Below are 24233 nucleotides of genomic sequence, written 5' to 3'. Positions count from 1 at the left end.
ACCAGGTACTGTAAAGCAGGTATTCCACTTGATTAAAGCCAGAGCCCTAAATTTCAAGGAGTAAAACCAGGGAAAGCAAGTGGACATTTATTGCTGAAAATGAAGGGTCCTTCAGAGGACTCTAGGATTTCCATGTTGCAGAGACAGAGGTCACCTAGTCCAATCCCCCAATTTCACACGTGAAATGAGAGGACTTGTCTAGAGCTATCCAACTAGGTGGTGGGTCTTTGACCCCTTGAACTCAAGTCTCCAGAGAAGCCAAAGATTCCGACGTATAATTTTTACGTGAAAAGCTTTGTCACCCACGTTACGTGCACTAGCACAATGAAGGCGAATATTTTAGCGGTATACTAGAAAAGGAATGAAAACCAAGTTGGATGACAGCAGTGTTGTTCACATCTCCTGTTAGAATTTAAAATAATTGTTATTCCTATTAGTTCTAGCACGCTAGTGATTCGGAGCATGAAAAACCTACCTGAATAACTAGTCATACCACCAGGAAACAGCAGGAGCTCAAAAAAAAAAAAAAGGATGGGCATTGATTCTTTTTGTTTCCGAAGATCTGACATGGTTTCTAGCAGTAGCTATAAATACAGTTCCAAGGCAGCAAAAAGAATCTGGAAGGGCTTCTGGGTTCCTCATGATGGGATTAACCTTGCAGTGACTGATCCTGTCCACTTTCCACAATTTCCACTTTCTTTCTGGTCCTTCTGCACCTCTGTCTGGTGCTTTCACACTTAGTTCCAAACCCTTAACTTCACCATGTGTAATTGAGAGTAAAGGACTCATCAACATTGTCCCTTTCTCCTGAATTAACTCATTTGAATCTGGCCACTTAAGACCTGAATTAAGATTGTAGAAGGGACATACAGGGTTTCTGCTAAAAGCTTACCAGCTTTGGACTCACAATAATGGGTCTTCCTATTCTAGCTGGCCACTTGCTGGTTGTGTGACCCTAACTCAACATGTTTCTATAAACACCCTGGGCCTCAGAGTTACCAACTCAGGGGGGAAAAAACTTACCTCAGGGTATAGCTGTGAGGAATAGAAATAATATAAATAGAGCATTGGCCATGTAGAAGACAGTCAATAAATGAGGACATTATTGAAGCAGAACATGAGCCACAATTTCATACAAAGTCTTTGATAGACTTTCTCTAAGGCTGTTGTACCTACTGCAACCAGCATGAAAATAGCACCCTTGTTCATGAAATGAAAAAGTCAGCTTATGATTTTTAGATAAACGATAATTAAGAATCTGTATAGTCACACAAGAAACAGGGCAAAATGAAAACTCCTACTAATCTCTAGCACCCTCTCCCTCCACTTTGCCTGCCCTTCCTTCCTTCCTTCCTTCCTTCCTTCCTTCCTTCCTTGTCTTCTAGTTATAGTGAGGCAGTGCCAAACTTGACCCAGCAGCACTTTTTTCTAACTGCTTAAACAGGATTTTCAAATGAGCCAGGGTTAACACATTAAGTAATGAGAGTGTCTCCTCTGTAATGATGTTCAATAATAGAGAAGATGCTAGAAAGATTCCTCCTTCGACCAGGTTGCATGGCAATCCCGTAAACCTCATTTGAGGCACCATTTTTATTGCTTATTATTTCAGCTCATGGAGTGGGTCAGTGTTCGGGTTGACAGTATTTTCCAGTGAATTATTGTCTGGGGCACCATCAAGCTGACAGTTTTTGCTATTAAATAATTCAATTTCATTGATAGCACTTATTTCTCCACGGAGCATATGCATGGATGATAAGCTGCTGACAGAAGCATCCCCCACACCAAACCAGCCTCCAGACTGGTTTGGTAGGCTTGGGAGAGCGTGCCCTCATTATGTGCTGAAGTCCGGTCTCTGGCTGTATCTACTGTGAAGTGGGGGGAATGTGGATGGGCCATCTGCGTCTACCAGCCTGGCCTCACGTGGAACGTGTGCCTTTCTACCATAGAGCATTGCACAGGCCTTTCTCCTTTCCAGTTAAGGAGCAAGAAGAAAATCAGACACTTTCGAAGCATCATCCCACTTAGTTTTTTTGAGGCTACACTTTGAAAACTATCCTTCCATCCCTTATCCTTCTAGGAGAACGGATGTGGACCGTATGCTGCTGTTGTGCTTAATACCTAACTTAACGCAAGCTGGGCGGGTGGGAAGAATTGACGGGTCTGTGCCCAAATCAGGTGGGCCATGAAGCACAATGTCGTCAGGGATACTGCAGAACGGCACCGGCCACTGACAGAGCTCCCAAATTTCGATACTAGATGGGATCTTAGAACTTGCCTAGTCCAACCCTCTCATTCTGCCGCTGCTAAAATGAAAATTCAGAAAGGTGAAATACTCTGTTGAGGTTTTACAGTTGGTCAGAGACAGAACCAAGACCACAAAAAGGCCTTTTTAAAATTAATTAATTAATTAATTTATTTATTTATTGCCACTTTGAGTTATTCCTTCATTATGAGAATGCCAGTAGACACTGTCAGGTAGGCAAACTCTATGTCAGAAGTAGTAAAAGAATTTCAGAAAAACCCTTAGTGCTGGATACCTACATTATCAGGGAAAAGAGAGGGCAGCATGTTGACTTTCTGTAAAGAATGTCACAAATTAGTGGACAGGAGAAGTCTATGGATGCATTAAGGCAAACAAATGCTTCCCTTGGTTCTTCAGGGAACTGGCTGGTATTCTCCGTGGGGGCCTATGAACAAGGCTTAAGGAGACTGAATGAATGTTAAAGGAAAAAAGCCCTCCATATTTTAAGCTGTGGCTCAATTGTCTAAATGAATAAAGATACATGCTATATAAGGTAAGGTGCATATCTCTGTGCGTGTGTCGTGTGTGTCCGTGTGTGCACACATATGTGTGGGTATATGTGCCTCTGTGTGTTCACGCATGTTTGCACACACACTTGCATGTCCGTGTGTATCACAGTATGTGTGCATATGTGTGTTCTACATGTGTGTCCGTGTGTGTGTGCACGGGCACACACTCAGCCCCCAGGTACAGCAGGTGAGTGCATTCTTTACACAAGAGAGAATCCTGGGCTGACTTGCACCCGCCATTTACCAGCTTTGCTTCTTAAGCACATTACGTTGTTTTCCTGAATCTCAATTTTTTACCTATAAAATGGTGTGTGCGTGACTCTCACTATAAAAGGGAAAAGCAGTGTGTTTAGTCACTTAGTCATTCTAGTAACTAAATTGAATTGACTCTACTCACACACAACTTGGTTATCTTCAATTGTAGACCCTTCAACATGACTGGCCTCCCACATAGCCAGTTGTGGCATCTACACGTATAGACAGCCCTCATGAAAATACGAACTGCCTCGATCAATCCTTACAGCAACTCCATGGGTGAGGAGCAGTTATCTCTGCTTTACATTGGAGGGAACAGAGATCGAGTGGGGAGGTAACCTGCCCTGAGTCACCCAGAGCCTTTCTGGAGGTCTGGGACACACACACACATCTGGACTCCAAAGCCAGGCTTGCAACCGTTCTGCTTCACCTGACCACGGCCCAGGACTGTTGTGAAGAACAGTAACGTGGTGGTTGTGGAATTGGCAGGATTGGTATCTCGTTCTCTTTATCCAGCGGTCTGCCCTCGTCCTTGACGTATCTGTTTCTCCTCTACATCCCAGCTGGTACACAGTTTCTTAAGGTCACCCCTCCATTCTGCCTGGGTGGAGACGCTAGGAAGAAGGAGGACTTGTGGTGGTGGGGAGGGGGCTGGGTGGCTCAGTCGGTTGAGCGACGGACTCTTAGTTTTGCCTCAGGTCATGATTTCAGGGTCATGAGATCGAGCCCTGCATCGGGCTCCACACTCAGTGCGGAGTCTGCTTGGGATTCTCTCTCCCTCTGCCCCTCACCCTGCTCCTGCTTGTGCACATGTGCACTCTCTCTTCTAAAATAAATGAATTTTTTTAAAAAACAAGGAGGACTTGGGGACAATTCAAACTGGACTTGCAGTGAACGCTAGCCTCACTTCTCAGAGCTTCTGCTGACACATCTTAGAAGCACCTGATGGTACTGGACTTGCCTTGCAAGCATCTGACAGCTGCCTAACTGGCTGCATACCGCTGCTCCCGGCATTCCACCCAGGAGACAGAAAGACAACCGCTGGGACAGGACTGTTGAATCCCTACCTAATCTCTGGAGTCTCATGAATCCTTGTACTCTTCAAATGTTAGACTCTGCGAACATGGTTCCCAGAAACAGTACGGTCACTGGAGGCCCAGATACTGAGCTATGAAGTTCAGGAATAGCAGAGGAACAAAAAGACTGCTGGGGGTTACCTTGAAACTAATTTAAATATAATCAGTGAGAAACAGAAGCAAAATCCTATTTCCAAAGTTATTATTTTTGTTTAGCAAGATATATAGACTCCATTTCACGCAGAAAATTGCATAGGAAAAAACCTCTCAGTAGAGCTGTTTAAAAGCAATTTAATATTTTTAATAAGGCAAATGGTTCTGATTCTCAACTCCTTAGCCATGAAATCCTAAAATCCAATGAAAGTCTGTTTTCAATAAATGCTGCTTTACAGCTTTTATTGTCCATTTAACAACTAAAGAATATTAACATTCTTTAGACACTTAAATTTAATCATAATGATAAATATTGAGCTTTCTAACTACCCTTCATGTAATTTAGTGCCCATAAAATATGGGTTTGCTTTTCTGATATTTTGTCTAAAAACTGTAAATAAGGTCAATTTACCCAGCAGCCTGCAAATTTCTGAGCAATTTTGTGTTATTCCCAAGCAGTCATTTAGAAACATAAAACACAACATACTGCATGACAAATAAGAATATTTGAGAGGTTTTACACTTCATTCATTAACAACAGTTCTTCAAAGGATTTGGGCAGGAATCTGTCCCATCGAGAGAGTGCTGGTGGCACCAGAGAGGTGACAAGATCAGTGAGCGTCCCTCAAAGAGACAGAGGTGGGGAGCAATTTTCCTCATTTTGAAACCCCTCTCTCTTAAGGGAGGTAGGCAGCCCATTGGACTGTATTTGCTAGACTGGGGCTCACAGCACTGTTCCAAAGCCAATACTGCCTCACCCATGCTCAGATTCTAGAAGATAAAGATAATCCTAACACCTATCACCCATGATTTGGAGAGGATTTAATTCAACATCATATAAGAAAGTGTTTGCAAACTCAAATCTGCCCCTTTAAAATAAGGGAGTATTAGCATCTTATCGTTATTTCACTCTATATCTATTCTGACCGGGATCACAACTTCGGTCTTGTGCCTGGCATACTCTCTCTCACTGTTTAAAGCTGCCCCTTGCCACTGTCAGGGAGTGGCCATAAAATGTTTGCTCTGGTCCCTGGGAGTTACAGGAATGTGTGAATAAAGCAACAAAAACCCACTCCACTGCTAGAAAAGAAACTGCATCGTTAATGTGTCAGCCGATGGTGTCTTCTTGACCACAGCCCCATGCGGCCCCTACATACACTTGTCTCTCTCCACAACTTTGTTCTCCACGACAGGCTCACAATCATGTGAACACCGTATTTCCTTATTTGCCTTATTTGCTATCTCCTTTTGCAGAACATAAGCTCCACTTGGGTAGGACTGTCTGTGTCACGCACTGTCGTATTTCTTCCGCCAAGAACAACAATTGACATATAGAAACATGAATGGATACTCTCCAGTTTGAGACTATTATATAAAGGCTCATATATCTGCAGCCCAAGGAAACCTGGGAACCACTGGGAATGGTTCATTAAAGTTTATGTTGCTTTTAATGTTTTTAATGTTCTGATTCTGGTATATCAAAGCCCATAAAACAATTTTACTATTTTTAATGTTTTCAACTGCCCTCATCAGCAGTTTCTTATTTGAGCCAATTTTGTCCTTTTGTTTTTTGTCTCTGTGAACACGGAGCATAGCTCATGTCTGAGATACTAATATTAGATTTCTAGAAAAACATAAGCTATAATGAGGGAGTGCTGTAGACTGACTGTGCCCCCCCACCGCCCCCAAATTCATATATTCAAACCTAGTCTCCAAGATGATGGTATTAGGAGGTGGGGCCTTTGGGAGGTGATTAGACTATATGGATGAGATTGGTATCCTTATAAAAAAGACCCCCCAGAGCTCTCTTGCTCACTCCATGTGAGGATACAAAGAAGCAGCTGTCTATGAACCAGGAAGTGGCCTCTCACCAGACACCAAATCTGTCAGTGTCTTGATCTTGGATTTTCTGGCCCCTCTGAGCTGTAAGCTTGTTATACACCACCATTCTCTGGTATTTGGTAATGGCAGCCCAGAGGGCCTAAGACAGGGAGTTTTCCCCTCCCCTAAGTAGAATTTGCGTGTGAATTCCAAATCTGTTCTCCAAGCAGTTTCCCACCATTTAATGTTCATACATTTCCTTTGTATCCTCGATCTCAAGCAACCAAAGTGTGATTATAAACAGCACTAATAATAAAGAGGCACGAAAGTTCTGCCACCCTCTGTTCCCACAGCACTTCGGAGATCTGTCAAATGATTCTGTGGCAGATTGGAAAGAGGGGGCTGTGTTAGGAGGCACGGCCCAACCACCAGCGATGCTGGCTCCACATTTTACAGTGGGAATCCCTGCGTCAAACATTCCAGTTTTGTTCATCAGCTGCAACAGAAGATGAACCTGTGGGGAATGTTAGAGAGAAAGAACGAGTAGAGATGGAGCAGAAGAAAGGGGAGGGGGCGTGGGGGAGCCCATAACGCTGTTGCTTTCACAATCTCGTAGAGGGACTTTCTCCTGTCTTTATAAAATCACATAGACAGTGGACAAGGCTTGACAATCCAGGAAAAAGACGCTTCTTTCTATATTTAATTCCCTCGGGTCTCTGACTCCCTGAGTTTGAAAATAACTTCATTTTTGTAGGATTTTCCTAAATAAGACTCCGTACTTTGCTTGTATGGGAAGAAACAGAATGCGATTCTATCGTGCAAATGCGTATTTGTTAGACGTTGTTGAAGAGAGTGTAAGATGATACCGATGCGAGTGGTGAAGGGTCTTAATGTCCCCTTTTCCCACCTAGGAGTTTGCTGCCTTCTTGGTGACCTTCACTTGGCTACTTCTCCTGCCTTCAGGGAATTTTCCAGACAAAGCCTTGTGATTGGCTATCTGTGAGTTAGAGACACAAAAGCCTTTAAATTTATCTTATCTATTTCCAGAGAGAAAGACACAATGTAGATGGAGAAGAATGCCACTTTTGAAGACACTTGCTTCATCTAGAAAGTCTAAATCAGTCTCCGAAATGTGCAGGTGTGCTCAAATACATTTATTTCTCTTTTCATTTTACCCTGGACGTTCTTCGGTGCTTTGACACAAACTAAGCGGTCACAGTAGGAAAAGCGAGCGCAGCTTGGGCGGTTGTAATTTATAGCATGCAGAAAAAGGCACTCACCAGCACTGACAGTGATGGCTTCAATAAACTGCTCTCTCCAGCTGTTTGTCCCAACCACAAGGGCTAAGTTTGTCTTCTTAATAAGTTTGTCCACGGTACTCTAGAAAGGTTGGAAAGAATAAGATAATAACTGCTGGGCTGGGTAAGGCCTTGGGAAATCTAAGGCCTTGTTGATTTCGAACACTGTCAAGATTAGGCAAACAAGCATAGTCCTTGCTTGGAACCATTCTGAAATAGAAATTTCTTCACAGCAGATATGAACCTCCCTCACAGCCTAATGGCCAAGGAAGAATGGCCTCCGTGTTTAGAACAGCAGATGTTGCAAAAGCCCATCCCCTTCCCCTTGAATGCTTTATGGACTTGCTTCTCTACTGGCTTCATCTGCCTCCCACTGAATTAATATATGACCTGCCCAGCATTACATATCTCTGAAGAGCCGCAATTGGCAGAGAGATTATGAAACTAAAAACTGTTATTATTGTGTTTTTGTTTGTCAATGAAATGCAGCCAGACAGCAGAGCCCCAAGATTGCTGCTGCATAATCATCAATAAATAGATTTTTCTTTGGCTACTGATTTTGGCAGCCTGGCAGCTGTTAGAGAATTCACTCTAACTCTGCTTCAGTTGCAAACAAGAAAAGACGAGACAAGAACAGGTGAATTCATAGGGTTTAGGGCCCATGGCGCTTGGCGTTGCCCTGAATTTCCCCATGCTTTACTCTTCTCTTGAGACTTTATTTTCTCTTTAGACTTTTTTTTTCCTCTCAGACTTTTTTTAAGCACCTGGTTTTATACAATTAGCACTCTCTAGCTTTCTAAATGTCAGTTAAGGTAACAACGGGAACAGCCAAACGTTCACAGGAAAACTAAGCAAGCAGACGCACCCAATGCGCTACCACAAATCATGGCGACTACAGGGAAAGGGTCACTTAGGACGTGAGGCCACTCTTCCCAGAAACTACCACACGGACTAGTCTACCACACATCCACACTTACTGTCAGAGCATCCTCGAATTCCCACTAACCGCAAAGAGGCAGAAAACACATATTATCTGTCTGAGGTCAAACTCTTTACATGTTTAATGCAGTGCACCTGAACTGACTAGGGTTTGGGAAGAGAGCAAGTTATCAGCTAACTGGGAGTAAGGAAAATGGGATCTGAGCATCCCATACGGAAGGCCAGAGCTCAATCAGAACGTCAAGTGGGTTTGTTCAACAAGAGTCGTCTGAACATTGAGATGATAATAAGCACGAAAGGGCCCATCTCCAGCTGGCCCATTCTGTATTTTCACCATCATTCTTTGCTAGGTTGTTTCCTCAGGGTGGTGACCTTTCTGCCCCGAGCCTGTGTCTCGAACTGCCAGTGCCCCAGATAATAGCTCTAACCGTCACTGCTCCTGGCCACGGTAACTTGAAGCAAATGACAAGCGTGTCTTTTCTCCCTGGACTGGGCCCCATTTCATCAAGCACTCTGAGTATCTTGGCTGATGCCAGTTCAAAGTTCTGAATAGAATGTAACAAGAAATGACCTTGATCTTTCCTAAATGTCATGGAAACGCGGAACAGGTCTCCCCAAGGGAGCCATCTGTTCTGATGCCAAGGCAGAGAATCCCATCACCTGGCAGCAAACAGTGAAAGAGAGAAACTGCTGTAATAGTTAAACACACAGACATGCCTCAGGAAATCTCTCTAAAGAATGAAGTTTTAAAATAAATGAAAGTTAAAATTTATGTGGATGAAAAACCCGGGGCAGACTATAAATTTTAGATCATGTTGACCCTGGGGGACTATGAAATAGCTGGGGTTCTTCCTGGGACTTAATTTGCATATGTGTCCTCCCTTGACCTGTAGGAGGAGGGGGGCTGAATAAGATGAATTCGAAGTTCAGACCCCTGAACTTGGACATGTCCATCTATATTCACCTGGAGGTTTCCTATCTGCCAATGATCAGCTCTCACTGCCCTAGACCTGGAAGCGATTGTGGCAACCGCACCCTCAGCAGTGGGTGTTAGGAAAGTCAAGCCCTTAGTCCCAACATAGTAAAGAACCCAGTGGGCAAAGGCAGAGTGGGACACTGTGAGGTATCACCCAGATTTGGGTCTTTAAGCTGTTCTGAGAGCTTTGAACAAGGTCTTTAAAACAGCTATGGTCTAGAAAAAGAAATTTCTTAAAAGAATGGCATCATACCAAAATTGATATTTGAGGGCAATTCAGGGACATGCTCCCAATTTCCCTTTTGTGTTAACAGTCACTACTGATGAACTTTGAGGAGGTGGGAGGAAATAGTCTATAGAAGCTATTCTGGGAAGAGAAGAACCCTGAGCAAGTGAACTTATGTAAAGACATTGGGGGACTTTCAAATGATCATGTCACTGGAGTGGTTACTATAGAGAACTTTGGACCCAAGAAAGCTTTGCTGCCTGGAAGACTGTGCCCTGCCAAACCCAACCCAACGCTTCCTCCAGAGGCTTTCTGTGATTGCTCCTCTTAGTCATGGGTGCGTGGAAGCAGAAGGTTGAGGTTGTCCTGTAAGGGAGAGAACATGCAATTATTCCCCATGGAGCTCTGGGGGCGGGGAGGGGCAAGCTTGCACCAGGCTCTCTGATTCCATGTGAAAAGAGGGTACATGAGGAAGAATGAGGTTGGATACATCTGGATAGACTGGTCCATAGAAACAGTCTGAGTCATCTGTACCCCAGAATCACAGGGAACCTGTGTGTGTATGTGTGCCAGTCCTACGTGTGGAGTAAGGCAGGTTCTAGATCGAACAACAGCTGAGCTCTGATTGTTGGGGTCTACCTAGAAACCACTGGTCCAGTCTTTTCCTCCACTTCTCCTTTCTGTGGGAATGAGTGAAAGAAATAGCCATTTGTAGCAGCCTGAAGGGGGGAGTTTAATTGCATTTTTATCTTTTAAAAATTCCACTTTAATTGCAAAAGACATTTTTCTTCTTACCTGTCTCCTATCAGGCACCTCAATTTGTGGACCAATTTAAAAAAATAATTAATGGATCCAGCTACAGGAAAAGAGGCCACTGCTATGAAACATCTAAGATAAAATACTGAGGCTTCCATGTTCCTGGCCTGCTTCTCTCTTTTGGGATCCTCATTCTGGTTTTGCAAAGGAGCAGAGTCTGCTTTTGAAAAACAAGTGGGAAAAATACATCTGCCCTCTGGGTTTGTGGTTCTGGAAAACCAGAGAATAATATTCCTTTTCATGTCCCACTGTGGAAGTCAAGTGTGGCTCTCCTGGGGTCTTCTCAGATGCCAGGGCCGTGTGGACAAGGCGGGATGGAAGGTGGGATAGGGGGCAGAGGGAGCCACTAAGATGGACAGGAAGGTTCATTTCAAAATGCTAAGCTCACCCTAAGGCCCATCTGCTTAACTTCTGAAAAATGACTTTCATCATCCAGAGAACCGGGAATCCAATTTTATCAGCTCAGTTGTAAACTCTCTGGTTACAGGCTCTGTATACCTTCGGTATGTTGACTGTGCTAATAGGTCCTAGGATCTGAAGAGGAGGACTAAATATAAATGAGAACTTGTCAGTGGGATGGATGTGTTACAGGGAGAGCTTACCATCCCCCCTCCAGAACAAAGGCCTCCGAATTGTCAGCAGTGTGAACGCTTTGCTTCTGATGGATTTATTTGCTTCTTCAAATACAGCCTGGTTCCTTCCACCGAGAAAAGTCTCTTGGAATTCAACTTTGCTTCTTCCTTGCTATCCCCTCAGACAGCGTCCTCCCTTCAGGGCATCCCTGACCCTGTGCCAGGACAGATGACACCCTCTGGACCCTGGTTCTGATACTGTTTGGTTTGCAGGACCTCTTGGTTCCCTACCAACTTTCCAATTCCGGTTCTGCTCTGAAAAGCTTCTCAGTTAATGAGCCTGTTCTGGAAATTGCTAACACTATGAACAGTCTTGGTTTCAAGCTGGGCCTGGCCTCCCCGTGGGCAGTGTTGGTGAGCATACCTTGAATTCATAGGATTCTTCAATGATCACTTCCAGCTTGGTGTGTTCTCCCAGAATGGGGCGCCCCATTTCGGCAATGCGCCTCTCCTCTTCCTCTTTGCTGGTCAGCGGTTGCTTGTCATCATATTCCTCTGTGAAAGGGAAGGGCAAGAAAGTTAGCAACGTGCTCAATCCTCCTTGGAAATCCCTGGATTCTGCTACAAGAGAAACCAAGAAGTAAGGAAGCCCCAATGACCCACTAAAAGTCCCTTGGGGGAAACCATCAGTCGAGGGGAGAATTGGACAGAGGCTCGGGGCATGTCAGGCAGCACATCACTGTTGGGCTTGTCGACAGCACGTGGATCTGATGGTCCACAACCTGAGCATGAGCCAAAGTGCAGATCAGGAAAGCAACGCATGGACGCACGTCACTGAGAAAATCTCTGCCTGCACATCGTCTGTGTTGAGGGAATCACCTAGCTGTCCCCTGTCATGCTGGATCCTTGGGCTGTTTGTACACATTCCTTTAGCAGGTGACCAAAGGAACCACAATGAAAAGTGCTAGAGTGACACAAGGGATGGAGGGATCTGGCCTCCTCCTCTCCATGTTCTAGAGGCAACAGAGAATGCCCCAGGGCCAACGAGTTGGTGGAAGGGAAATTCTGTTTTTAGCCAGAGCCCATGTTGCAAGTTCAGAAGCAAACCATCCATTCCATCTCACTCAGATGCCTGTGTTCTAGTGCTTCCTCTCTCTGGTGGAACGTTCAAATTTGTTAGGAAGACCATGACCACGTTCATCTTAAAGTAAACAGGGAGGGCAAAGGTGAGGCCTTTGGGAGTTAATACTACTCACCATGTGAGCATGATTATTTCCAGAACCACCATGTAGCTGACACTCCAGGAGAGGCTAGTGGGTGTTAAGAAAATGTTAATGGACTTGAGAGACCATTAATGAGGGGAAGCTCACAGTTGGCTCCTCTCTGTGTGAAGGTCATTAGGATAAATCCCAGACTGAAAAGGCCACGCGCGTGTGAAGCGCAAACACTGCTCCTATAATCACAGCTACGTTCTTATCCTTCAGGCCCAGGATGCTGCAACAATACAGGCTCCTTCCCCTTAGAGTCAAGTCAAATGTACTTCATCTCCAAGGAAGTAGTATGGGTAGTATGGAAAGACCTCAGGCCTGATGCCTTTGCTTCTAGAACTTTCCAGGCAAACTGCCTGCAGCAGTTATCTGTTGCCTGAGGAAACACGAGAAAGGGAGGGACTTCTAGCCCACTCTTCTTGCCTTTTGCATTTAGGCATCAGCTCTGTAGGAGTCCACTCCTTCCATTCCCTCCAAAGACATGGTTTCCTTCTGCTGAGGACCCTGCGGTAGTGATTCCATTTGATGCTCTAGCAAATTTTGTAGAGAACTGGTTCTTAGGCCAGCTGTTCAGTGCTAGGGCATGGAGCAGAGGGGCTAGGGATACTGCTAGCATTTTATATACCAAGTGTCCAAACCAACCCAAGACAGAGCAGAATGTAGGATATTAATTAATTCTTTAGTAGGTACTCAGTAGTGTCTTCCTCAAAAAATGTTTTAGATTCTGCTTTTCTACCCCAGTTTTTACAGGGCCCCAAACAAATTAGATGAAGACTAAAAATACATGATTTTGGACTGGCCAAAGACTGCTGAAAGTAAGCAGATGCAAAGGAGAGGTGCAAGGAGATTAATTTTAACCATACAAGTAGTGATGTGTTTTATAGTAGGCTCGGGAAGTTATGACCCAAGAGAGGGCAAAGGGTTCCAACTGGTGTCCGCAGGATTTGTCCTTGAAATTATGTGTGTGTAGTCAAGAAAGTGGTAGGCTGAGAAGTGGGATGTCCAGTCTACCCAGTGCGCAAATCAATCACATTGTGATTCCCACTGCTTTCTGATCCTTGAACCCAGGATAAGGTTATCGGTAGTTTCTTAGCAGCAGGTCACATTAGTGTCTTTGTTCAAAACCTTGACTGAACATGGATGTCTTAGAGACTTACATTAATGAAAATTATTTTTTTAGAAGAACAACTGGGTTTATTATTTGAATTGCAAAGCCATTGGGAGAGAATATTTATTATGGCTTCCTTTTCTGTAGTTTACTTTAAATGGGGTTCAAGGCAATTTAAATAGAAAACTGGAGAAAAAAGAAAGGTGATGTGGTAGCATATTTAATGCCACATTTCACAAAATGAAATTATTTGGAACATGGTATTAGATAAATGGACATGGTAGTAAATGAAATGAAATTACAGTGATTAAAAAGGTTATTCCCTTTCTAATCATCTTTCAATCCTTCTGATCAGGAAGAAATGCTGAGTTTGGTGCCATCACATCTGTAACTAGTTCCTGACATACAGTCGATGCATATAAAGATCCTTTGTTCACTTTTCACATGGGAAGTGAGGCGTAGAGATGGGACAACTTCCAGTGCAGCAAGGTAAGGGCTGAGGGATCAGGCAGGGAAAGAGCTTGCTCTGCCTAGGGGAAATCAGGGAAGGCTTCAGGAAAGAAGAAATATTTGAAATTGGGATTGAAACCTGCAGAGAAGCTTGCCAGGGCAAGGTGGTGCTAAGGTGGGGTAGGAGATGGTGTAATAAGAAGGGGCATTCCACGCAGACAGAAGTCAAAGCACAAAGGCATAAGGTCATGAAGGGGTCAGGGCTATTTTCACTTAGTAAATGTCATGAGCATTTAAGAGTGAATTATACGGGATGGAGAGGAGACAACAGGATAAATCCTATTGTTGCTCTACAATGATCCTGATAAATTAGTATCTAGGGTGCAGATTTTTGACACTGAAGATAGAAGAAGAGAACTGGGTTTATTTTTTAAAAATCCTCATTTTAGATATCTTTTATTGATTGGGGAAATAGTTCAACACCTTTTTTTTTTTTGTATCGTCTATTATGTTTGTTTCCTTTTCACTTTGTTTTTTTGTTTTGTTTTGTTTCTTTTTCACTTCTTTGTTTTGTTTCCTTTTCACTGTGAATGCTGGATCAAGTACAGTCCATTTCCCTCCAGCCAAGTCAGTTTCACCTCCTTTATGCACAGTGACAAATGCTGTCAGTTTTGCTTCTCAGACAGAAAATTCATTCCCTGTCTCTCCATACAGATACATGTATGCTTTTTTAAATTCACCATATTTTACTGAGAAGTCGATAATCAATCACATCACGTCACGGTCTTAACTAACCAACGCAACGTAAAGATCAAATGGATTAATTCAAACCCACTGTTAAAATCCGTATTGACAGGACATAATACAAGCTTGTGATAAAGCCACCAGTAGAGGACCTCCCTTCTTCTGAGTAATTGATTTTGCAAATGACAAATCACAGAAGCTAATAGGTACCTGGGATGTCTGAAAAAGCTGCTGCTAGTGCTTTCTGGCTCGGCTGCCTTTTGAGGCAGCAGTGCAGTAAGAGATGAAGGGCTCAGAGGGAGAATCCCTATTAGAAAACAGGACGGCCACGTGCAGGTCTGCACCCAAGGGGCTACTGCTGCTATTCTTTCACATAGTGGCAGTCTTTAACCTTACCCAACAATGCCAAATTCGGAAGGGGATACAAGGCCAGCGGTGGGACAGTTTGCACAAGGTTATGTTAATCCTTCACTCAGATCTGTGCTGACAAGTCTAAGAGTAGAGACCTCTTGACAGTTTTCAGCACTTGACTGGCCTCTCTGGTTCGAGCCTAAGGAGACTGGTCTATTTATTTCCACTAGGAATATTCTGGAACAAGTTGCAGTCAGGTCTGGGTATCATGGTTACTGAGTAGGGAAGTGGGATGTGAGGATGAGGAAAGGAGGAAATGTTTCCACCGCCATGGCCAGTGATGGTGACGGGGATAACTGAGGAATGAATATCCCTGTCCTCATCCAGACTTGGAGACGATGCCCGGGCTCTGAGCTTACAGTAGACATGGGATGGTTGTGTGATCGTCTAGTCACCTTGGCAATGTTCCCTATGGAGAACCCCCACAGATGTACTATCATCTGTGCATATGTGGCTAACATATTGCCTGGAGGCAAGAGAGGCAGGTTTTGGAAAGAAATATAGCTTGCTTTTAAAGAAACCTCATTATACTTGGAATGAAAGACCCCTGTTTGAGAAGTGAGATTTGCAAGAAATCTGGAATATACCGAAGCTTGAGAGGGAGAGGTCGTGGCGGTCAATCTTCTCTGCAGGCCCATGCGGCTACCTCTAGCATGCCTCCTGTCCTGCGTGGCTATGCTTGTGTTTTGTTGCTGACCCACCATACTCTGAGCTTCAGAGAAGCCACTGTATTATTTAGCAATGTTCTGGCAGGGACAGGGGCCAACCTGTGCTACTCTAATGTCTAAAGACTTTAAGAACACTTGAAGACAGTTAACTTCAAGCTAATTAAACTGTGGTTTTCAAAGACCATGATGCAATGAGTACCTGCAATGGTGATTACAGTAGAGGGAATCGGATGTTCTCTAGCATGAACTTTCCGGAAGACAGGTTGGCCTAGCGAAAAGGACAGGCAGAAAATCAACAGAATGGACTGTGTTGGTTTGCTACCAGAGCTCTGTGGAATTAGTCAGCTAAACATCACACCCAGATGCACGCATCACAAGCAGTGTTAGTTTGGAGATTGAGTGATTAGAGGCCACTCCTATGGAGGCCACAGAAGTGAGCAAATAAATGGGTCAAGTGTGTTATGAGCCAAACCAGATTGTGTGAATGAACCACACACTCCTCAGGAGGGGGTGCAGCTAGTTTCCTGCAGGCATCTGAAGTGGAGTCTCCTTGTCCCTCAAGTTGCTGCTTCCAGAGGCATCAGGAGACAAGGGAAAGCACTTAGTGTGATGACAGGTTACCCGGTTTTGAAGCCTACTGGTACCAAGGATGCAGCCTTGAGCAAGCCATTTCCCCAGTTTTCCCACATGTAAATGGGGATAGTAGCATGGGCCCCATCCATATTCCAGGTTTGTTTGAGGGTCGAGTAACACAGCATCTGGGAACATGCTTATTGATTTCCTGAGCAGTCTGAATGGGAGAGTGTTTCATACACTGGTAGGCTTTGCAAGGGTACGCTATCATCACAGTAACTGTTGGGTTTTCATTAAACTTCTGGCTCAGCTGACTGCCAAATCCACCTGCTGTTGGCTTCTACCAAGAGCTACCTTGAACTGATCTGAGAATTGTGAGATTGGGACTTGATGCCAGCTCTGCCATATGCTTGCCATCTAAATTTGGGAAGAACATTTCTCTTCTCTGAGACTCAGTTTCCTCAATCATAAATGAAGCTAACGTTGAAGGGGATTTGTTCCTCTACCCTAGGTATTGGAGTGATTAAAGTGTTTTAAATTTTCATACTTTGGCTTTCTTAAAAAAACCATGTACCTTGTTAAGTCTCTTATATGATGAGCATAATATAATTGGGAAGCAACTTTTAAAGAAGTATATTAACTTTTAATATATAACTCTATGGCTGCCTGTTTGGGGAATCAGATGTGCCTCTCTCCTCTCCAAAGTGAACCGGAATACTGAATTTTATTAAACAATCCAAATTAATGTGCTCTACTTTCCCCCTTCAGGGGTCCCCCTCATTTTTCATTTGACTGGAATTCACAATGATGGCATTTAGGAGGCATGGCTGGGCTTTGGATTGCCAAGGGATTAAGATAAAGGTAGGAATAAAGAGATTGAAAGGGAGGAAATGAAAGTGCTGGGGTTAGAACACTCATCAAATGGCTGTGGACTTAAAGTCACAGGGCCAGGCTCTGAATCCTGGATGGGTGATTTGGGGTAGATTGATTAATCGCTTTCAACCTTCACTTCCCTCCCTAGAAGTGAGAACAATAAAATCGTACTCCATAAGGCTGAAGATTAAATGATATAATGAATACGAAATGCTTTACAAACTCTAATGAGCTATAATATAGGGGGTTATCATGTCATATGCCGAAAAGGTCAAGGGACAATGAGATCATAGGTTGCAACAAGGGCCTTTCAATGAGGCAAGGTCTAGGAGCAACACGTAAAGATTTGCAAATTCCAAAATCACCTCCAGCACTTAATGTCCAGCACTAATGAAATCCCTGAAATATATTGGGCTGTGGACCAAATGACTTTTTCAATTTCCATATATCCTGCTTCAAATTTAGATTTTCACACTCAGCTGCACAAGACCACAGAAATGCTGCAGGCAGAGTTCAGGGGCTAGATTAATTCTTCTCTATTGCCCATGCATCTCAAAGCCTTAACTTCAAAGCCTCAAACTGACTTCAAAGAAAAGCTCTTTAGACTTAAAGCTGCTTTTCACTGTGTAGACTTAAGTTTTAGAACCTTCCCCAGGGCATCTATAGAAAGTGGATCCCCGACATTCTGACCTGGATTGGGAGGAGAAGGGTCATATAGAGTGAGAAGAACAGGCCAACGTAGAGATTCCCAGAGAGTGTTTGGAACGTTGTCTTGTTCTAACTGTATCAATTTCAAGTGTTGGGAAGAGGTGGTAACAATAGAAAAACTATTATTTCAAATAGAAACTGTAAGAAAGAACTTAATGAAGTAAGTATATGAAATGATAGAAATCTTTGGAAGAAGTGATTCTGTTCTCTTGAACGCAAGATGTGTCCAAGGCAGGTAATGTTGGACATTACTGGACAGATATTCTAGAACATGATATGAACAATTTCTGAGAAAAGAAAACTAGGATTCTCTTATTACCTAGATACTTAAAAGGGAAGATGCTTCAAGTGATAGGGCAGGGAGGCCCTAAAAGCAAAATCTTGACATATTCAATAAGGAAAATAGGAAAATATCGAAATATATCAATGCATTTTAACAAGGCATTCTATAGCCTAAGATTTTTGGTGAAAATCTCATTATCAGGCTGCATAAGGCTGAAGGTGCTGCTAGACACTACAATATTTCTACAGCGGTTGACTTTTTTCTTTCTAATTACTTCCGAAGCCATGAAGGCTGCCTTCCCCAAAATCCACCTCCCTCAAATCTCACGAGGATAACCAACTTATTGAGTGATAGGAACAGAGTATTTCCAAGAAGATTTTGGTGAGTTAAAATGAGGGGATGAGAAAATGAAGATAAAATTTTTAAAAAATAAATGGAAATTCCTGCGTTAGATTCAAAAATAGCATTTTCAACTGCGCACAGTCAGGGAGACTTGACCTGGGAGAGCTTCTGACGGCTCAGATTCAAAAAATCCTCTATGAGGACATGTCCTGTTTAACATTTTTATCCTTTTCAAATTCTGTGTCTCTGAGTCTGTGGATCATTTCGTCATTAAAGGCCGTGTCTGGAGAGAAGCAGTGGAGAGCAAACAGCCCCTGTGAAATTGCTTGTATTCGGAAAGTTCCACTTTGGACAGGATCGTGAGTTTACAAGAATCTCCCAACTCCCTTCCCATAGCATTTGCAAAATTGGAATTTGGGGGAATATTTCCTTCTTTAAATGTTTTGCTTCAGCTGATGGCAGAAAAAAATAATTACGGTAGTGTTATCTGCACAATATATCGGAAAATGCTGTGGCCCTTATTAGGATGCTTTCAGATACATCTTTAACCTGCGGTTGCAGACACATCACACTGATCATTTGGTATTTCTCTCTCTCTATCTGTCTAGATGATTCTGAACGGGTGGGAATATACTTAGGGTCAAAAGGGAGGATACCGTAAGGAGACACCTTCTTCCTTCCGCACACCAGAAAATAGCTTTAGAGTTCTGCTAAGTAATGTGATCAACACAGGCTGGATGCCAGTATGAATTTAAGAGTTTGAAACTCTTTGAGTGGCATTTTGGGTTTGTATAAAGCACTATGTAATGTACTTCTAGGAGTCATGTTCATAATGCTCAAACCGAAGTCCCCAAAGAGGGGCTCAGATTGGTGTCATGGGATGAGGGATAGGGACTGCTCTGCCCTCTGCTAACAGGGCATCATGTATTATTAGGAGCCCGAGCTCGGTCCTGGATGTCAATGCCTATGTTTCCTCGAGGCCAGCGATTGTCTTATTTAACCTGGTACCCTGGGGCATCTAGGAGAATACACTGCACATCGTCAGCGCTATGGGAACGTTTTCAAATCGACCAGTATCAAAATGTGAACCATTACAGCTTCTCCACACAAATTTGCTTGTACATAAACACAACACACACGTTGTTAATGTGTACAAGGTTAGGTGTGTGAAATCAGCAAGAGCACACCATGTGCCACAGCTAAATGTTAACACAGGTTACGTAAAACGTGGTTTTGGTTTGGTTTTTAAGGGCATTTGGGGGAAAATGAAGAACATTAAAAAAAAAAAAATCTGTCTTACCATACAGGTATTTTCCTTCATCCAAAGCAAATAAAAATGAGAAATGATTTTTAAAAATGTAAACAACATATGGCAAAGACAGAAAGCAAAAAAATAAAATTCGACGTCATTAGCTTTAAAAATTCATACCTGTTATTGTGAAGCCACCTAAAAAAGAAAAAAAAAAGAATAAATGTTACAATTTATTTTACTTATATTCTAAATAACACATACCAGTGACATCGGACTGCCTGGCCACCCATACAAGAACTTGCCAAATTATATTTACAATTAAGAAAAATCTGAAAACACCCGTTCAAGATTTAATCACTATGCATTCTTTTAAGGTTAGGGGACTTAATGCACAAATTTAATTCTTGTGCATACTTAAGTAATCACTGGTTTTTAAACAGATCATGCTGAACTAAAAATGGAATATTAACTATCTAACTTACACAAAGTGAGGCCGATGGCCCTAAACAATGATCTCGCTAGTAAATCAATAGAAATAAAAGTCAGAAAGCTACTGTATCACCTGATATTCATGGAAAATCACCTAGAGAAATGGAAAGGAAATGGAAGAAATGAAATGCTTACCAAGCTCATTCAATAACAGGGCTGTGAAGGAAACAGACAAAGACAACACAGAATAAGAGACCAGATGAATAATGAAAATAAGAGGAATATCAGCAGAAAGAAATCCAGGCAGATCTGATTCCAGTGGCAGGAAGCCACTGCTAACATGGGTGCATCCCAAGGAAAGGTGAATTGGGAATATTTTCCAATAAACAATCCCGACACTAATTTTTTTGCAACTGTGTGTGACTGATTATATATGTATACAATTCCCCTTATCTGTTATTCCTTGGCATTTGATAAAACATTTCTACTATATAAGTTTACATATATGTATCTAGTTTACCAAATAGAGTAGAAACGTTTTATGCAGTTAATCTTAACTTCATTTGAGTGGGTCTTCCTCATTAAATATTGCCTGGGAGTTACTGAATTCAACATATGGAAGTCTTAAGTTATCCAGGATCTCAGGTGTTATACCTTTCGTTCACTGAAAACAGATAAAACATCTTAGGAAATTCCATTTTGGCTGTCCTGCCTGAAGGAGACTTCGGCCCAAGGTAAAACTCTCCCTGGAGGTTCTGTTTGCTTAGTATTCCTTGGCCATCAAGGGATGCTTATGTTTTTTAAATCCTCAAAACCTGAGTCCCAGGAATTAGCACTTACTTGTGTGCCCTTATGTATGATTCCTGCATGTTACAATTGGACAATCACAATACTTCTTGTGGACAGGTAATTCCGTTGAAACTGACAAGGCAGGTGGTGGGGAGGAGGGCCTCCATAATTTGTCTTCCAGGTTATGAGCTTTAAACCCAGGCTATACAGTAGCACTTTATTTTGGTGAAAGCTCCCTAGCTAAACATATTATATAAATTTCTTCAGGAGCTGTGGAGGGGAATGCTACAATTACGTTTTCAGCCCCATTTTGCTGCTAATGGTCAGTGGCATTAGAGGATACTTTCTAAGACAAGTCAGTAATTTTATTTATAGTGACAAGAATCCACTTGGAGGGTGTGAAACCAGATAGTGCTGTCAAGGAATTTTAATTTGCTTTTACATGAGGGCCTATTTTACTAAAACGACTATTGAAAGAGCTGTATCCAAGATGCTCTTCCTTTAGAGAAAAGACAGTGTTTTGGAGGAATACATTTAGAAGTGCTTTTATCCTGTATGCTAATGAGGCATTTTTGATCCCATCTTTGTATGAAATCAGCTCAGTTTTCTAGAGTCTTTTCCTTCTGCCTACTGCCTAAGAAGCATAATAAATAGGCCGCATTAAAATGGGTCCCCAGTGCTCCATTCTCCATCATTCCAAAAGGCTCCTGTTACCATTTGGGACATGATTAGGTCAGGGACATTCACTTTTTTTTCCCCCTTTTTCTGATGGACTCTGAAGTCAGTGAGTTCTTACAAATATGAGGTTAAATTTCCCCAAATGTTGGGTCTATATACAAATTAGTCCTATATATTTGGTATTTTTCCTTACATGTAAAAGTATAAATTTCTTACAAAGTGGCCCATCTAATCAACTTCTATGCTAGTCATCAGTTGTTTGGATGCAATGAGTAAGAGCTATTAATGTGTAGTAAGCTCATTTTACATGTATAATTACAGAATCCCTTCAAAATGGCTGCTATTAGAGGATAATTGTGGGAAGCCTTTGTAATCATTCAGAATAAAAAATTATCTTTAAGGGTGGTATAAAATTCCTGTCCTTCCTCATCAAAAACAGGCCATAGAAAATAGAAATAAAATCAAAGAGGACAAAGAAATTGTCTTCTTTGTTCAAATATTTTCCTAAAAATATATAAGTACAAATCAACTTAAAAAAATCTAATTATGAGGATACTGTTGTTTATTTCTTTTCTTTTTTACTGCACATGCTAGCAATTTGTCGATTCTATAAGGATCAAAACATTTCAGAGCATAAGGCTGGCTAGGCCTTAAGCAAGGGCTAAATTCTTCCTGAAGGACCATATCCTTCCTACTAAAGAAAATCTGTATGACTGTAGTTTCCGACATCTGGTCCCTTTTAAATGTCATATTTGATAATATAAAAAGTCTCAGGCCAAAATGAATGCTAGTATATGGATAACACTAGTCTTCAAGGATCTTTGTTCTTATTAAATACATATTTTTTGAAAACTGGGTTGTCTAAAGAAGCTCAATTACCGAATTCTTCTGAAAGTTCCTATTAGTTGCCATTAGACTCATCTGTCACTACTAATAGGTATCAAGTAGTCTTTATCACAAATGTTCAAGGGGAGATTTAGTAGCTGGAAGTATGTTCTAAAATGATCCCTAAGTAGTAAACACCTGAACACAGAAATCATGCTTTTAGATCATCACTTCTGAATTACAGAAATCTCTTCTAGTATTTCTTACATCTGCTTTCAATCAAAGTTAGTGGGCATTTCCTGAAGAAAATGGGCATTGCTTGGTGCATTTGTGAATTAGGGAAGGGAGATGAAACTGTTAAAGCCTCAAAGGAAAATGAAGGATAGTACTTGGAGCCGAGGAAGAGGAGAGAGTTAAGTGTGAGAGTAGGAGACACGGAGAGAGAAGAGTACAATTTCTCGCTGGTATGTCTTTGTATACTCTCACACCTTTCATTCCTCTTCTTATCCATTTTGGTTCCTCAAGCACAAGGGAGAAACTGCACTCTTTCTCATATTCCTCACGGTCAAATATTCTAATGGTAATGATCTTCCTGTGGGAACACAAGACAAAGGCAAAACAAATGGTTGGAGTCACACGCTCATGCTAGGTGTTCACCAAGCTGCATGTTACCGTGATGTTATGGAAAGGAGAACTGGCAACACATGGACCTCACAAGTATGTAACAGGGCATGGCGGCTACTCTCAGCGGGCCCCCGTGACGCTGTCTCCTCATTTGCCACTTTCACCAATGCTTCCTGCTTCAATGAGCTGGCAGGAAGTACCCCGACTTAGGAAGAGAAATCATAATGTGGGCTTCATTTTGGCATGGCCAGCATCAGCACCACCCTTCCCGGAAATGGAGGCCAGATTGACTACCCTGAGAATTTGTCTCTCAGACCTGCCATGTGCAGAGCGGCCAGAATTAGCTGATGGAGCTACAGGCTGGGCCCACTGTGGCCCTGGGGTGAGATCTATGCCCTGTTACATAGGTGGAGGGATGTGTGTGTTGTGAGCCACGTCTGAAGAGTGCAGGCATCCAGGGGTGGCACAGGCCAGCAGAAGCTGTTGGGCTCAGCCCTGGAGCAGCTCCCCCACCTTTCTTCTCACTCATCTCCACCAGGCGGGGCTCTCCAATCTCAAGGAAGAAGGTCTTGTTTTTCTCATACTCCTCATCATCAATTACCTTGACTGATATTGTTTTGCTGAAACAGAGAAGAATAGAAATTGACGAACAAGGGGAAGAGGAAAGAGAAGAGAAGGAACATAGAAGAGGAAAGCAAGGTTAACAAGCTGCACTTCCAGACAAATGGCAACTGAGAAACTTCTGTACTGTGACTCTGTTCTTCCAGGTTGGGTGTGGGATAGGTCTGAAAGATTGGAGAGGTCACCCAACGCACAGCAACCCTGCCCAAGGCCGTGGAATGATTTTAGGCAGCATATAGCACTCAGGGCTCATAGGTTTATCATCACCATGAGAAGGAAAAGCAGAAGAACATAGATCACAATAATAAGAAAAGAAAAATGTATTTATTTAATAAATGCCTTAACCGTAGGATTGTCTGAGCTGTGCCCTGGAATTCACTCGTTTAGAACAAATCAGTAAATCACATCAAAATATCAACAGAGGTTATCTGTGAGTGATAGGCTTGTGGGTCTTTTTTTTTGGCCTTCATTCTGCTTTACTGTATTTCCAAACATAATATTTTTGTAATAAAATGTTATTAAAGTAATAAACGTATAAGACCATCACAAAATAAAATCAGACTCTTTTATCTTACCCCACCCAATGTCCTAGAATCCAACTCTTATTCAGCCTAGTCAGATTTTCCACCTAGATCACAAGGGGA

At 42.5% G+C, this 24233-nt stretch overlaps 1 protein-coding gene across 11 annotated transcripts in view; it reads right to left on the bottom strand.

Moving 5' to 3' along the window:
- LOC100474541 (sodium/calcium exchanger 1) overlaps positions 1-23827 on the bottom strand; it is a 65557-nt gene extending 41730 nt beyond the window's left edge. Inside the window, exons 1-7 of one of the 11 annotated variants that reach the window (XM_034659600.1) lie at positions 23482-23827; positions 20248-20268; positions 19801-19818; positions 19672-19686; positions 15792-15860; positions 11368-11498; positions 7397-7496 (exon numbers count right to left, since the gene is read on the bottom strand). In XM_034659600.1, coding sequence (XP_034515491.1) covers positions 7397-7496; positions 11368-11498; positions 15792-15860; positions 19672-19686; positions 19801-19818; positions 20248-20268; positions 23482-23497 — 370 coding nt within the window. In that variant the 5' untranslated portion in view covers positions 23498-23827. Of the gene's footprint in view, positions 1-7396; positions 7497-11367; positions 11499-15791; positions 15861-19671; positions 19687-19800; positions 19819-20247; positions 20269-22832; positions 22937-23481 lie in introns of all 11 variants that reach the window. The other 10 variants (XM_034659603.1, XM_034659604.1, XM_034659601.1 and 7 more) reach the window with 10 other exon arrangements.
- Positions 23828-24233: the final 406 nt, after the last annotated feature.

The sequence above is a fragment of the Ailuropoda melanoleuca genome, chromosome 4 (genome assembly GCF_002007445.2).
Source record: "Ailuropoda melanoleuca isolate Jingjing chromosome 4, ASM200744v2, whole genome shotgun sequence".
NCBI classification, from domain to species: Eukaryota; Metazoa; Chordata; class Mammalia; order Carnivora; family Ursidae; genus Ailuropoda; species Ailuropoda melanoleuca.
This window is presented reverse-complemented; position numbering and strand designations above follow the sequence as displayed.